Source organism: Prinia subflava, chromosome 2 (assembly GCF_021018805.1).
Source record: "Prinia subflava isolate CZ2003 ecotype Zambia chromosome 2, Cam_Psub_1.2, whole genome shotgun sequence".
NCBI classification, from domain to species: domain Eukaryota; kingdom Metazoa; phylum Chordata; class Aves; order Passeriformes; family Cisticolidae; genus Prinia; species Prinia subflava.
Window position 1 is genome coordinate 77,593,611 of NC_086248.1, and position 14,586 is coordinate 77,608,196.

The window sequence follows — 14,586 nt, forward strand, 5'->3', positions numbered from 1 at the left end:
CTTTAGGAAACTTGTCACTTTGCAATGTTAGGACTGTCATTAGTGGGATTGACTCAGTAATTCCTTCCTCTACTGATTACCAGAGCTGCACGCACCAGAATGAGCTGCTTGTTCTTCTTGAAATCTCACGATTGTGTTGTCAAGTGTTAGACTCCACTGACAGTAATGTAGCAGCACGCCAGCACAGGCTCTCTGCTGGAAGGAGAGAGCAGCTCCACAGCTGCATTTAGGATGATGCAGTTCAGGAAATAGCACATAGATACAGAGCTGCACTTTGCATTATCTGCTGCCTGAAAGGCTCTCTGCCCTCCTGCCCAAGGAAGGGAAGTTGCAGCTGATGAAACTCCCTGCAATATGTTTCCTAACCCCACCCAGTGCTGCCTTGACGTGGCACATTCTTTCCCCCCTCCCTAAGAGCCACGTTCAAATTATTGGCAGCAAAGTTTCTGGCGGGCTCCAGGCAGTTCACAGTGTAGCAGAGCTGAGCCCTGCCGGGCAGCTGAGGGGAAGCACTTCTCTTGCCCTGGAGCCACTCTCACCCTCAGTGCCTGCTTGTCCTGTCCATGACACTCAGCTTTGTTGTCTGTTGTGATCTGTGGAGCTCTGGAGTGTCCTCTTTACTGCGAGCTGTGGCCCACAGAGCTGAACAAGTCATTTGACAGAGCACAGAACAGGCACCTGTCAGCAAGTTGTATCCAGTATCATTCAGAGTCTGGGGAGGAGGAAAAATGTGGTTATGCACTCTACAGTGGACAAAAGCTTTCACAGTGGGTTTTGACTCTTGGCATGTTTTCTATCCCATCTAGTGAAGGCTCTAGCAGTAGACTATTTACGTCTCAATAGCAATTATTATGAATTAATGCAAAGTTTTCAAAAAGCCCACCACAAAGTATGTACATGCAGCTACTGCTTCCTCAGATCTTTATGACAGGAGCAGTCTTTCTTGTGTGCTCCTGAGCTGCCTATAGGCATCATGCAATGGACTGCTAGAGAGGGATTTGCCAAACCATGTATAACATAAATGCTGGGTGTGGGAAGGAAGGAATAAAAACCTGTGTCTTCCAGGTGGAGGGGAGAAGGAGCAACAGGGCTAAGACAGCACATATAAATAACACAGTAAGGGCAAAGCCTAAAACTGCAGCCAGAGTAGAATCATGAGCTGAAGATTTCATATTGAGTGATTAGACAGAGGTTCAAGCCAAGGCTTAGCTGGAGATTCCCTGGATAAGCTGCTGCACTTACAGTGGCTGCTTTTGTAGGAGGAACAGAATTACTGAGCAATGATGCCATGGAAATACCTATGGCAAGAAGTGTAGGTGAGAGTACCATGCAGCTTCTAGTAGCACCAGGCAGGCAGAGGCAGGCTTAGCTGCCACCAGCTGAACTGGCTACATCTACACAACTCATGAGTTCCAGTTCCTCTTGGACTTGGGGTGGAGATAATTTATTAGACTTCTTGGCATTAAAACCTGAAAGGCAATATAAAAACTTTTAACCATATTTAAAAACACTGATTCTTTAAAAACACTGATTCTTTAAAAAACCCGATTCTTTAAAAAACCCGATTCTTTAAAAACACCCATTGTGGCTGGGAGTTAAGGAGGTAAGGGCTTAAAGAAAAAATCTAAAGTTCTTGTCACAGCTTCTTTGGGTCGTTTTGCACTAGATCCTGCTGGAGTCTTGGCCTTGTTCTTTCCCTTGGCAGGAGACCTGGAAGTCACAGTCTTTGCATTGGGAGCTGCTTCTGGAGCAATGGGAGGGCTGGGCTCCAGGAAAGAGCTTTGCAGCTCCAGAGCAAAGTGGTAATCCATGTGCTCTGGGAACTCCCACACCAGCACAAGCTGGCCACACTTCTCACAGCGCTGCTGGTCACCTGGAGAGGCAGGAGGCGGCAGGGTGAGCTCAGGAGAGGGTGGCAAATTCTCATTTCCCTCCATAGCTGGTTGTAATTTCAGAAGGGTCCTGGAGCTGGGTGGAGTTGAGGGTGTTTGTGCAGCATCTGATGGCAACTTCTCCCGGGAAAGCCTCTCATACAGAGAAGCAGGGCTGGCATCGCTGGGACTCTGCTTCACAGGGGCCTTCAGGTCACACTGCAGAGAGGGAAGTCCAACACGCAAGCCAACAGCAGCTCTCTCTTGGTGCTCAGGGGAGCTGGGCACAGCTGACTCTGCAGTGGCACCAGTGGGCGAGCTGGTTGCTGCCGCTGTCTGTGCCGGCTGCCGTTCTGCTGCCTTTTGGAAGAATGACTCAATAGCACTAGCTGGCTTCTGCCGAAGCTCTTTGCTCGGGCTCCTAAAGAACTTGACCCTGGCCCTCCCACAAGACGTGGCATTTTGGCTGGTGGTGGCAGTGTCATCAGGCTGGGTATCACCCGTCAGGAAGGTGGCAATGCCTGTAGAGAGGGTGACAGGCTCCGAGAACTTGCTTGCCGAGAGTTGCACTGAAATCAGCGGTGGAGACCTGCAAAGGACATATCAACATCAGCTCAGACACTAGCCTGGAAAGCAAGAAATCTTTTGAGGTAAGACTTTAAACAATACACAGCATTCACAGACAGAGGAACTGTAGTGCCTGACAAGGGGCGGGAGAGATGTTTGCTCTGACAAAGTATTGCTACGTCCAGAACAGACACTGCAGGCTGTGCTGGGCAAAGTAGAACCCCTCTTTCCAAAGCAGCAACTTCCAAAGGAAGGGCATTGGAGCAGGAGCTGCCAACTGCCCGTGTGGACTTTCAGTCCACTACAGGTTGAAGCTGCTGTGAGATGAGAGAGCCCTAGGGGAGCAGCAGCCTTGTCAGACTTTGACAGGACTTTCTTGCCTTCACTGCAGAGCAGAAAGAATAAGGAAACACTGAAGACAGGAGTTGTGCATTTTCATTTTTCTTCCTGCCCTAATGGCTTCCTCACAAAAAGCTTTGTCTTTAGGGTAGGACAACAAGGCTTAGCTAACTTCTTCAGCCCAGCAGGGCCAGGACAGCCTCGCTCCAGCTGGACAAACCCCAGCCAGTAGCAATCCTCAGCTCCAAATACAGAAGTGTCTCACCAGATGTGGGGCCAGAAGAGGCCAGGCTGTCCTCCTGCTACAAGGAGGACACTACCTCACTTTACCGTGAGGGTGCTGGGAATCACTTTTCCTGCCACTCAAATTAACCTGAGTTCCTTTCCAACAGGTCTCTGGCTCGTCCAGTACCTCCCACATAAGAACCAGTCCTGACAGAGGTGACCCACTTTGTCCCACACTCACCATGCTGCCTGGTGAGCCCCAGCCACGTTGCAGTTTTGGATGAGGGTGAAGGCGTCGTTGCACATTTTCTGCGCGTCATAGCGGGACAGGGCGCACAGACGTGACACGCGGGTGTCCCCTTGCTGGCGGATCACCACCATCAGCTGCCGGGCCACGCGGCGGTTCTGCCGGGAGAGCAGAGCTGTGCTTCCAGCGACTCCTGCAGGAAGGGGCAGGAACAGCCGAGGGGACTGTTCCCTGCCTGGAGCCCTCCCCAGCCCCCACACCCTGCCTTCTCTCGATGTGGGGTGGAACAACACGTCCTGCCCAGTCTGATTGCCAAGGGATGGGATACACAACATGTGCTTGCACAACTGTGCCACGCAGGATGGGAAGCAGCTAGACCTTTCCCTCAAAGGCAGCTCCACACTTCTTTGGGCCCCACTGCAGTGCCAAAGCTGGTGGATTGCTCCCACCCTGGCCTGCAGCCTACCATTGTCATAGGAGCCCACAGGCACACCTGTGTCAGCAAAGGGCTTGCAAGGGAGCAGGAGTGCAGCAGAAGGAAGGTGCAGTGGCTTGCAGATCCCTGTATCCTAAAGCACGGGACAAGGATTGTTCTTAACCCTGCAGTGTTCTGGGGCAAAACCATCCTGCCTGGCCATGCTCCTGCACACCTCTCTGCTTGGGACACCTCAGCACATAGGCACACATCTGTGGATGAGCAGAGTTCCTCCCCTCCCACATACCACCCTCAGCCTCCTGCAAACCACTCATGATGCAAATGCACTGCGTGCCCTGCTTGCCTCCCCTCCTTACCTGGCTCCTGTCCTTGTTCAGTCTGGACTCCAGCTCCAAGGCCAGCTGCAGGAGCCAGTGCTGCACCTGGACAAAGCAAAGGTAAAAGACAGGTTGGGCCTCTGCTCACAGCAGTAACACAACACCAGAGCAATGCTCTGCACACTGGGGAATGCTGGTGGGGGATCAGACTGGAATGGACAGACTATTGTAAGGCCCCATATCTGTAGCAGACCTTGAGAAATCAGTGCAGCTGAGATTCAACACTGCAGGCAATGACATTGTAGATACCATACAAACCCTGCAGTGTTACTACTAGACTTTGTCAAGTAATTGAGGTTCCCTGTCCTGGATTTCTCTTTCCATCTTTCTACAGCTCAGTGGGAACCTCACCCCAGATAACAGCTAAAGCACATCCTGCCTCTTTCTTTGAGCTAGTTACCTTCCCTCTAGCAACGATGCTCTTGAAGCTTGGCACTATGAGTAACTTTTGAACAGCACAGGCCTTTTGCTCATGGAAATTACAACCAGGATGGACCTCTTTGTGCAGGAGCTTGTCAATACATTTCTGTCAACAGGGATTTCCAGAGCTCAAACCACCTTCTCCCACTAGGCCTCTAGTCTGAGTTTCAGGACATAATTGTGCAGAAAAGCTGCAGTTTTTCAAGCTAGTCTCAGTTTTTAGTATTCTTATCTTCTCCAGTGTGAAAGCCAAGCCTTATGCTAGATGGAGGCTTCTCCTACCGCCTTCTGTGTGGCCAGGGCTGACTTCCCAGGGAAATTCTTGCTGCAGCCAATAGACTGGGGCAGGTACCGGTTTTTTACAGGTTCCTCTTCAATTCCTCTGCACAAGTCATAGAGCCAAGACCTGAAAGCCACAGGGAAAGCATGAGGTTAAGGCAGCTACAGACAGGCATCACTGGGCAGCATGTCAGTCTCCTGCTGAGCCCTGCTTTCAGCTCAGTACAAGCTGTGACTGTCTCATCCTCAGCTCTACAGCTGCAGCCAGAGCTGAACAGGCAGAATTCCTTCAGGCCACAACTGCCTGTCAGCACAACTCCTCCACCTCTTCTCCTGAAGTGGCAACAGTTCACCAGTCCGCAGGGCAGTCCCACCACTGTTCTAGGCCCAGAAGTTGTGTTTCAGCCTCCAGTCCAGCCTTGTAATTTCCTCTGCAATGAGACTCTCTAGACTGACCTCTTCCCAGCCTGCAGGACCAGCTCTTTGACCCCATTCCTGGATGCTGTAGAGGAAGGCTGAGACACTGGCTGATAAGCAAAATTTTATCCTGGGAGGATGCCTGGGAGCAGGCAAGACTGGAAACCTGCTGTGGGCCTGACAGATCAAGGCTTCCCAAAGATGTTCCTTGAAGTTTTACCTTCCAACCTTCCTAATTAAGGCAGAACAATCTAAAAGATTCTGTGACTGAAAGGAAGTCTCAATTTCTGCCAAGAGCCAAGTTGTGGTGAGTAGTTCATCATTACCCAGTTTTGTCTCCAAAATGTGTCTGGAGCTCAGTCTCACTGAACTGTGTCAGCTCCCCGATGTACTCTACTCCCAGGATGTCTGTGATAGCAGTGCCAAGCTTGCCTCCCAGGTTACGGCTATGGCAGAGAAACAAAGAAAAAAACATAAATGAAGCATCATAAGGAGACTCTGACAAGTCTCGTTGCAGCAGTTGTTCCTACATGAGGACAGCTAGAAGCTGCTAGGAACTAGCAGGACAAAGGAACACTTGGCACGTAACAGCTCTTCTGCTCATAGTAAGAGGACACATAGGAGTTGATGTAGAAACTGCTCCTTGGGTCCCCCAGCTTCTCCCTCAGCTCCATCTGATCCTAAACCATGCTCTGAAGAATGCCTCACATACAGCTTCCTTCTTCCTACACAGACAGGACCCTTTTCCTACACACATCCCTCTCCATCCCTTGCAAGACACAGAAGGCAGAGAACAGCAGTGCAGGTCTGGAAAGCACGATTAGGGATCCATTCCTCTGGAGCAGCGGTGCTGGTAACACTTCCCTACACCAGGAAAAGTACTTGTGCACAGTGTGGATGCTCAGAAGCAAACTACATCTGCTCTCTGTGAGCACAGCTGTCACTCACACTGGGGAACAGCTGTGGCCTCCTTGCCCACAGCTGCTTCTGGCTTAGCACAGCCTTACCCTGGGAAAGGATGCCCACAGGCTGCTAGCGGGCTTTTGGATTGTGGTCCCTTCACCAGCAGGGCTGCAACTTCCCGAGTACACTCCCCCTGAATTGTCGCTCACAGCCATGAGGGATCACTGGTGGGACTCCCTCTGTTTGCCAGGAGCATTGACAACCACTCACTGTGGAGCTGAGAGCCTTTGCTGGCTCCTGCTGGCTGCTATCAGTGAGCATCAAATTGCTGTGCTGCTGTGGCCAGAGCGCCGCGGGCTGCACTGAGGCAGCAGCTCCCTGGTACTTACATGCTGCTGACGGGCAGCTGGCTGAAGAGCTGCGGCACGAATCGTGCGGACACCAGGGTCTGCCGGTTGGGCTTGTTCAACCCACAGGCCAGTTTTGCCAGTGTCTGTAACACAGAAGAGGGTGGAAACTCGGTTATTACACACCATGCACTGGCCTAACGTGACTCTACCCAACAGCTTGTGCTGCAGCACCTCTAAGAGCTGCCCTCAGAATCGCTGCTAGGAATATGTGCAGGGTGCACCACTGCTTGCTCTTCGGCAGCATCTACCTCAGGATTCCACATGCACTAGCTGGGTACTCTGAAAGCAAAGCTGCTTCCAGGCTTTAGTTCTGTGAATTGCTGGACTCCTACTCCAGGCTAAAGGTCTATCATCTGTTGTGGTTGCTATAGTTTTCCATCAGGCAAGCATGCTAGAGCTTCCACAGCATGGCCATAGTCCTCCCCAGGCTATGTCTCTCACTATGACTTTTCCTTCATTTTCTGTGTTTGTCTTGTTTTTTCTCAATGCCACTGTTTTAATTTTCTCTCTGTGAGGTTTGCAGCAGCATAGTGCTGCAAAAGGAAACCTTTAAAATGCAGAATTGCTAGCCTGGAAGGCATATTCTCCTATACAGCTTCCCTTCCCACTCTAAGTCACCACAGGGTCAAAAATACACAGACCAGTTTGAAATACGTTTAGCTGGGTGTTTGAGGTTTTATTGAACAACCCTAATAACTTCCTCTTTCACTGCTTTGCCACACATCCTGTAACTAAGCAAAATTTCTTGCCTGCCTATTGAGCTACAATCTTTATTAACAGCTCATTTTACAGGCTTACATACATTTGAACTTGTTTCTAGACAAAGTAGATCCATTTTCAGATATCCAAACACTGTTTTTCTTGTCTGGCTGGAGACTTCCAAGGTTACCCACCTCATAAAGTGACGTGCTGTAAACCAAACCAATCACTGAGACTTCATGGGGAGAAATCATTTACTTTTTCTGACACCTTCTGTAAACTGCACATGCTGAAACAGGATTTGGCACTTCTACAAGAGCACTTCTATTACTGACTCATCCTGCTGCTTGTCCACAACCACTCCAGGCTACTTCCTGACTTAGTGTGACTTAGCCAAAATCCTGCTGGTTGCTTTTTTCTATAAACCACAAAAACAGTCAGTGAGCATAAGAGGAGCATAAGAAGTACTGTTTGGTGATTTCAGACTGATTCTAAGCTTCTTCAAGCTCAGAATTTTCGATTCTAATTTCATCTCAGAACTTTCACAGCCCAGGCCCTGAGCCCCATCTGTGCAACACCTCAATTCATACAGTTGTTCCCTCTCTGTAGGCTTCAGTGAAAATAGTGGCTCTTAGTAGACCTCAGACAGATCCCCCCAGGATCCCATTCTAAACATCCCAATTTGAGTGTAACTCACTGAACAAAATCATTATGGGAAGCTGATATTTTCTTCAGCTAGATGCATGCCCTTCAGACAACTTCAGTCATGTTGTCTGTTACAGTGTCATCATCAGGTTATTCAGCTCAGGGTGAGGTGTGTTAGAAACCTTAACCTCACATCTGTAGTTTTTCCTGCACATTTGGCCACTTATGCTGTCAAAAAGGGCACATAAGAACTTGGCATGAGTGGTTCTTGAGAAAACCGTGCTGTTATCCTCCAGATGCTTCCAAATTTCTTGGTCTCGTTCATCATCTGGGCTCCTGGTGTATTCTAACAAGGTACCTCATTGGAAAGAGCAGTTCCTTGGGAGAGTTTTCTGTAGAAATACAAGCATAAAGCAGGTAATCTTCACCTTGAGTCACTGTAGCCTGAGAATGGTTTTACTGACACAATTTCTTATCAACTCGGTGGCAGAAGAACACCAGATTGGGGCACTGAGGTGAGCTGGGTTGCTTTTCCTCTTTGTGGTGAGTTACTGTTTACCCTGCTGGCCGTGGGGATTTGGGTGATGCTCAGCCAGCTGCTGAGAGCAGCCACAGGAGCTCTTGGTGCATGACAGCAGCTGCAGAAACAAACGGACTTTGATGACTTTGATGCTATAGCTACAGAGGGTTTCCTGCCGGGTGAAAGGCAGGGTGCTTTACTGAGAGCACCCCTTTTGTTCTGCAGAAAAAGTTTGTACCCACCGAGGTGAGCTGTGGAAGTACAGCACAGTGTTCTGCACAGTGTTCTGCATGGCCACAAGTGTGCTATGGTGATCTCTGCACTGTGCTTGCTGCTACAGAGACACAGTTCTTCAGGGACAGCCCAGTACCTCATAATGTCCTTACTCTCTCTCAAAAAAAAAAAAAAAAAAGCTGGCATAGAAAGTGGAAGCTGGGAGAAGCAGCTAGGAATACCAGGGAAGTTCTCTGTTACTCTTGATTAAGGAAAGCAAAAAGGCAAATTGAACATACCTTCCACTGGAAACTTCTACATCAGTGACCTGCCTCAGCTAGCTCATTTCTGCCTCACAGTCTGCTCTAGATTCAAACTGAGCCAGTGCAGAACCAGTTCCAGTCCCTGTATTCAGCTGGAAATAGTATCAGATGTTTCTGCAACAGTCTAAGATGAAATATATCTTGCTTGAACTCCAAAGTGTCCATTTAGTCTTAATTTTCTTTTTTTTTTTTTAAGTAAGTGAGAGCCTGCCTTTATAAAGTCATATCTGTGTAAACCCCTCTTCTGCAGAACAAAAGAGATGCTCTCAGTAAAGCACCCTGCCTTTCACCCGGCAGGAAACCCTCTGTAGCTATAGCATCAAAGTCATCAAAGTCCGTTCGTTTCTGCAGCTGCTGTCATGCACCAAGGGCTCCTGTGGCTGCTCTCAGCAGCTGGCTGAGCATCACCCAAATCCCCACGGCCAGCAGGGTAAACACTGACTCACCAGAAAGACAAAAAGCAACGCAGCTCACCTCAGTGCCCCAATCTGGTGTTCTTCTGCCACAAAGTAGCTGGGAATTTGTTTCAGTAAAACTAGCTACAGTGACTGTTGCCTGAAACTCAAGGTGAAGATTACCTGCTTTATGCTTGTGGTTTTTCTACAGAAAACACTTCTGGAGGACTTAAACCCCTTTTGTTCCTAATGAGCTCACTCATTAGGGTACACCAGGAATCCAGGCAGATTGGACACAATTCCAGATTGCTGACTGCCTAGGCCACAGCTCTGGGGAAACAACTCCTCCCATTTCCAAATGTCTTACAATTTCTCCGAAGGTGTGATCACAAATACTTGCATTCCCAGCTTGGCTCACCTTCTACAGGACACTTGTAAGTATAGGAGGGCATCTACAGCATGTTCTGACTCTGCTACCCAGAAGAAATCCAGCTGATGTGTTATGCATGTACCTTGTTGTGCGAGATGCCAGCTGAACACCTGAATCCAGTCGCTGCTTCCACTGCCACCCTAATTTCTTCCACAATTACTGCGCCCATGGTCAGCTGCAGGTCAGGACAGTCAGGGTTATCGAAAGACAGTGACGCCAGCCACTCGTCCAAACCACGCTGCCGCAGCTCCTCTAGAAAAAGGACACAAAAGGGATCACAAGGGAACACGATATGGCATTTCTTGCTGAGCCCAGCAAAGGGACCCGCAGCATCAGCCAGTCCCAGGCAGCAGCCACAGGCTTCTGGTAAGCGCATTCCACCCACAGGGAGGAGAAGCAGGCACCTTAAAAGCCATTAACTGCGGAAACCACAGACCGCATTTAGCACGCTCTCGATTCAGGGGAGACAAAGCAGGCGGAGCGGACCCTTCCCGGGGTCGGTGCGTACCCTTCCCGCCGGGATCGGCCGGGCGCGCGCCCTTCCCGCCGCGCTCGGGGCCGGGCTCTCCGGGCAGTCCCTGCACGAAGGTGCTGGGCAGCAGCGCGGCCGCCAGGGGGCGCCCGCGCAGCTCGCGCAGCCGGTGGCGCGCGCTGCCCGTCAGGTCCAGGTACGCCTCGTCGATGCTCGCGCGCTCGATGGCGGCGAAGCGCGACAGCACCTGCATCACCTCGGCGCTGGCCTCCCGGTACCTGCCGGGCGGCGGGCACGGGCTCAGCCGCCGCCCCGCGCCACCAGGGAGGCCCGCGCCGCCGCCGCCACCCCTGGCCCCCGCTCTCACCGTGTGAGGTCCGCCTTGCCCCGCGCCTGTGGCACCCGGGCCAGCGCCAGCTCGGGGCACAGCGCCCGCGCCTCCGACGCCCACATCCCGCGGGACACGCCGAAGGCGCGCGCCTCGTAGCTCACCGCGATGATCCTGCCAAGACACGGAGGTGAAGTGCAGGGCGGGCCCGGCCCCGCGGGGAGCGGGGTGGGACGGGGAGCCGGGGTCGCCAAGCCGGCTCGCCTACCTACCCGCCGCCCTGCCACTCGGTGTACTGCACCACGGCGCAGGGGCGGCCGCGCAGCTGCGGGTCGAGGCGCTGCTCCACCTGCATGAAGAAGCAGTCCATGTCTACCAGGGCCACCACGCGCTCCCGGCCCCGCGACATCCCGCCGCCGCCACCGGCTCCCGCCCGACTGAGTGAATGATTGAATAACCGCCCGCTCGGTGGGGCGGAGAGCCCCGCCTCGGCCCGCTGCTTTGCGGCACCCGTACTTTCCGCCCGGGGCACGCCGGGAGCCGTAGTTCTCCGGCGCGCGGTGGGGCGTGCGCGTGTCCCCGCCGCGACGGTGCGCGGCGCCCGCGTTCTCCCCGTGTCCCCGTGCCCCCCAAGGCGCATGCGCGGAGCTGCGTCCCGGCCGCCCCGCTCGTCCCTCCCGTGGGTGGCCGGTGGCGCGCGCCCGCCGCCGCCGCCATGTCCGCCGAGCAGGTGAGCGGCCTCTGCGAGCAGCTGGTGAAGGCGGTGACCGTCATCATGGACCCGGCGTCCACGCAGCGGTACCGCCTGGAGGCCCTCAAGGTACCGCCCGGTCGGGGAGGGAGGGAGAGAGGGGCGGAGGGAGGGAGGGTGCCGGGCTCCGGCCACGCGGGCGCCCCGTCCGCACGGCCCTGGGGCGAGCGAGAGCCTGGCGGGCCGGTCCCGGGCGTCCCCTGAGGTGCTGGGAGCCGTGGGGGGGCGGCCGCGTGTCCCCCGGCGTGCTCCGCCAGGGATGGGGCTGCCACCTCCTGTCCCGGTGTGTAACTGCGTGTACGTGTCCCGGCCCTGCATCCCCTAGTTCTGCGAGGAGTTCAAGGAGAAGTGCCCCATCTGCGTGCCCTGCGGGCTGAAGCTGGCGGAGAAGACGCAGACGGCCATCGTCCGGCACTTCGGCCTGCAGATCCTGGAGCATGTGGTCAAGTAAGTCAGCTCGTCCCGTGCCGCCCAGCCTGAGAAGGGTCCCGGCCTGCCGCCACCCAGCGCTGGCGTGGGATCTGTGCCCATTCCGGCACCTTACCTCCCCCAGGGAGGCACTTTCTTTCAGGACGCAGAGAGTTTGTTTTGCAGCAGAGGAGAGTTGCAGTCCTGCTCTGGATTTTCTTCTTTTTCTGTAAAAGAAGGAGAGAATCAGGCAGGTTGGGAAGGTGAATTCCCTGAGTTGTAGGACATGTTGACATCATAAGACGAAAATAAGCGCAGTGGGTTACCAGTAGGTCCTTGCAGTGTTGTGTCATTGGCCTCCTACTAACAAAGAGGCTTTGTATTAGTTCAGTTCTGAGATTCCTTTCTCTGCCGCCTCTACAGACCTGATGCTTTGTGCTTTTGCTGCTGCTTTTGGTGTCTGTTGACCTCGCTGGGGCACGCCCATTTGCCAGCAGCAGTTTTAACTCAGCCTTTTTAGTAAGGAATTGGGTGCTGGCAGAGGCAGGGAGCTGTAGTTTAGGTACAGAAGCAATGGTTCTTTGAGAATCAAGTCAAAGATCAGTACAAATCTTTTGACTTGGTTTCCTTTTTGTTTGTTTATTTTTAACAGATACCGCTGGAACAATATGCCTCGCCTAGAAAAAGTTTACCTAAAGAACAATGTTATGGGTCTCATATCCAGTGTAAGTACCTGTTGCCCCAGGCTGTTCTCTGAAATGGGACAGCAAAAGTAAAAAATATTCCAGTTAATTAGCACAGAGGACCTGAATTCAGTTTTGCATTTCATTGCTTCTTTGCTTTGCGTCTCTGGTTGTTTCAGTGCTTTTCTCTGTCTTGTCAGTTGAGTAGCCATGTTACCTCACATGGCAGGAAGTTGTGAGGCTTGTATAACATATTTAAGGTACTTTTTTGTCTTAAGAGGAAATCCAGTAACTATGGATGTTCTTATCCTTTGCAAAAATATTAAAGCCATTATCTTAGTCATATTTTCTCTGTTGTTGTGATTGCTCTCGTGACCAAGTGACTTTCTTTTGAGGAGAATCCTTCTGGTTCCCAGAGTTTATTAGCTCTGGGTGCTTGGGAGCGTAGGAGTGTCATCTAAGGTAGCTGCAATGAAGAGCTGCCCAATGTTGTGTTTTGTTTTGGTTTTAGTTTCTGTGGTTTACAATGTTTGCAAACACTGTGTTTCCCAGGTCAGAGTTATGGGTGCCTGATGCTTGCTGTTTTGTGTAACTGTCCCCTTACTGTCACAGGGAACTCAAAGTATCCTGGAGGAGGAAAGTCACATAAAGGATGTGCTGTCTCGCATTGTGGTGGAGATGATCAAGCGGGAATGGCCTCAGCACTGGCCTGACATGCTAAAGGAGCTGGATACCCTCTCCAAGCAAGGGGTATGAAACACAGCTGTCTGGTCTCTTTTGCTTGCTCTTAGTATGGGGTTCAGTCTTCCATCATCCTGAGGAAAATCTAAATCACTCGTGGTTATGTGAGACAGGTTGGTGATGGACTCCAAAATCTCTGTAAGATTAAGCTCTCCTGAGATGACTTTAGCAGAGAGATGGCCATCCTGCTTGTTTATTTTGTCAACATGTGGCCTGTGTCTTCATGCATGCTTTCTTTCTCTCCACGTCTTTGAGCTAGTCTCTAGAGATTTTAATGTTTGGACTGTGCTGATGGAGTGTATTTCACTTTGGGACATCAGGAAACTCAGACAGAACTGGTGATGTTCATCCTCCTACGTCTGGCAGAGGATGTGGTGACTTTTCAAACTCTACCTACCCAGCGGCGACGAGATATCCAGCAAACCCTCACCCAGAACATGGAAAAGATCTTCAGCTTCCTACTAACGGCCCTGCAGCAGAACGTCAGCAAGTACAGATGCATGGTAAGAGTCTCCTTCCCTTGGGTTTAGTCTGTCCTAGAGGCAATTAGGATTTGGGATGCAGCTTGCAAATTGTTGGGGAAGCAAGTGCAGAAACTGAAATTTGTTGCTGCTACTCTGAGGTAGGGATTTGCTGTAGCCTGGGAAGTTAGTACTGATCAGAGAGACTGAACACACAAGGCTGGTAGTGTTAGTGTTGATACTTTGATTTTGCTAGTGTAAGTGGCTTGAGTGGATGCGTGCTTCATCCATGCTGTTGGAATGCATGCTGGCACCAGGGGTGTACAGCTCAGCAGAATGAAGGTGTGGTTGTGGCAGAAACAAGTAATTTGGGATGGTTTGTGTAACACACAGTGATTAAGAGATGCCATCCAGGAGTCGTGTATGCTCTCGCATGCTGCAGTGCTACATTTGAGGTGATGCACCAAAATGTATGAGTTTCTGATGTCTCAACATGCTTCTGGGCCACTGGTCCTTTCTCTAAGAGCTCAAGTCAGGAAGCCCTTTCTTTGCAAAGCTGTAGTGAAGAACACTCTTCTTCTGTTTTTGTGTAAACAGACTTCTTTCCTGAATTCATACCTAGAATCAGAGATGTGCAGGTCTGTCACAATGGATGATGGAGTCCCTACCTCAGTCTATTCCTGTGAAAAGGAAGTGGATTTGAGAGTGAAGCACAGTCAAGTAACCAAACTAGAAACGAGTTGCTTAGTCATATCTCATATTCATTTTCTCTATTAATTAAAAACCAGAGTTATACTAAATGTGAAACTGGGAAGCAATGAAAAACCCTTTTTCTGCCTGACTTCTGTATACCTTTCTGATGCACTCTCAGGTTGAGCAGCCCCCCTGTAGAGCAGGCAGTTTCTGTGCAGTTCATGGTGGCGGGAGGGTGACCTTGTGTGTTTCGTAGTCTGGTTGAAATGCATTTCCAGGTAAGGTTTGCATTGCAATGCTTGAGGCTCTGAAGTGTGGCTGCTTCCGCTAATG

The 14,586-nt window shown here is 51.4% G+C and overlaps 2 protein-coding genes across 6 annotated transcripts in view; one reads left to right on the forward strand and one right to left on the reverse strand.

Moving 5' to 3' along the window:
* Window positions 1-1,428: 1,428 nt before the first annotated feature.
* POLH (DNA polymerase eta) lies at window positions 1,429-11,156 on the reverse strand. Of its 2 annotated transcripts, none has more exons than XM_063390649.1 (10): window positions 10,789-11,156; window positions 10,556-10,690; window positions 10,225-10,466; window positions 9,799-9,968; window positions 6,471-6,574; window positions 5,505-5,624; window positions 4,765-4,888; window positions 4,042-4,107; window positions 3,244-3,407; window positions 1,429-2,460 (listed from the first exon to the last, which is right to left on the reverse strand). In XM_063390649.1, the coding sequence occupies exons 1-10, from the start codon at window positions 11,154-11,156 to the stop codon at window positions 1,596-1,598; spliced, it is 2,358 nt and encodes a 785-aa protein (XP_063246719.1). In that variant the 3' UTR covers window positions 1,429-1,595. The 2 variants fall into 2 exon arrangements, with proteins under 2 accessions (XP_063246719.1, XP_063246718.1); XM_063390648.1 differs by having other exon boundaries at window positions 10,785-10,923.
* XPO5 (exportin 5) overlaps window positions 11,082-14,586 on the forward strand; it is a 30,033-nt gene continuing 26,528 nt past the window's right edge. For 2 of the 4 annotated variants that reach the window (XM_063390644.1, XM_063390647.1), the window contains exons 1-5: window positions 11,133-11,336; window positions 11,593-11,714; window positions 12,328-12,400; window positions 12,971-13,108; window positions 13,420-13,602. In XM_063390644.1, coding sequence (XP_063246714.1) covers window positions 11,232-11,336; window positions 11,593-11,714; window positions 12,328-12,400; window positions 12,971-13,108; window positions 13,420-13,602 — 621 coding nt within the window. In that variant the 5' untranslated portion in view covers window positions 11,133-11,231. Of the gene's footprint in view, window positions 11,337-11,592; window positions 11,715-12,327; window positions 12,401-12,970; window positions 13,109-13,419; window positions 13,603-14,586 lie in introns of all 4 variants that reach the window. The other 2 variants (XM_063390646.1, XM_063390643.1) reach the window with 2 other exon arrangements.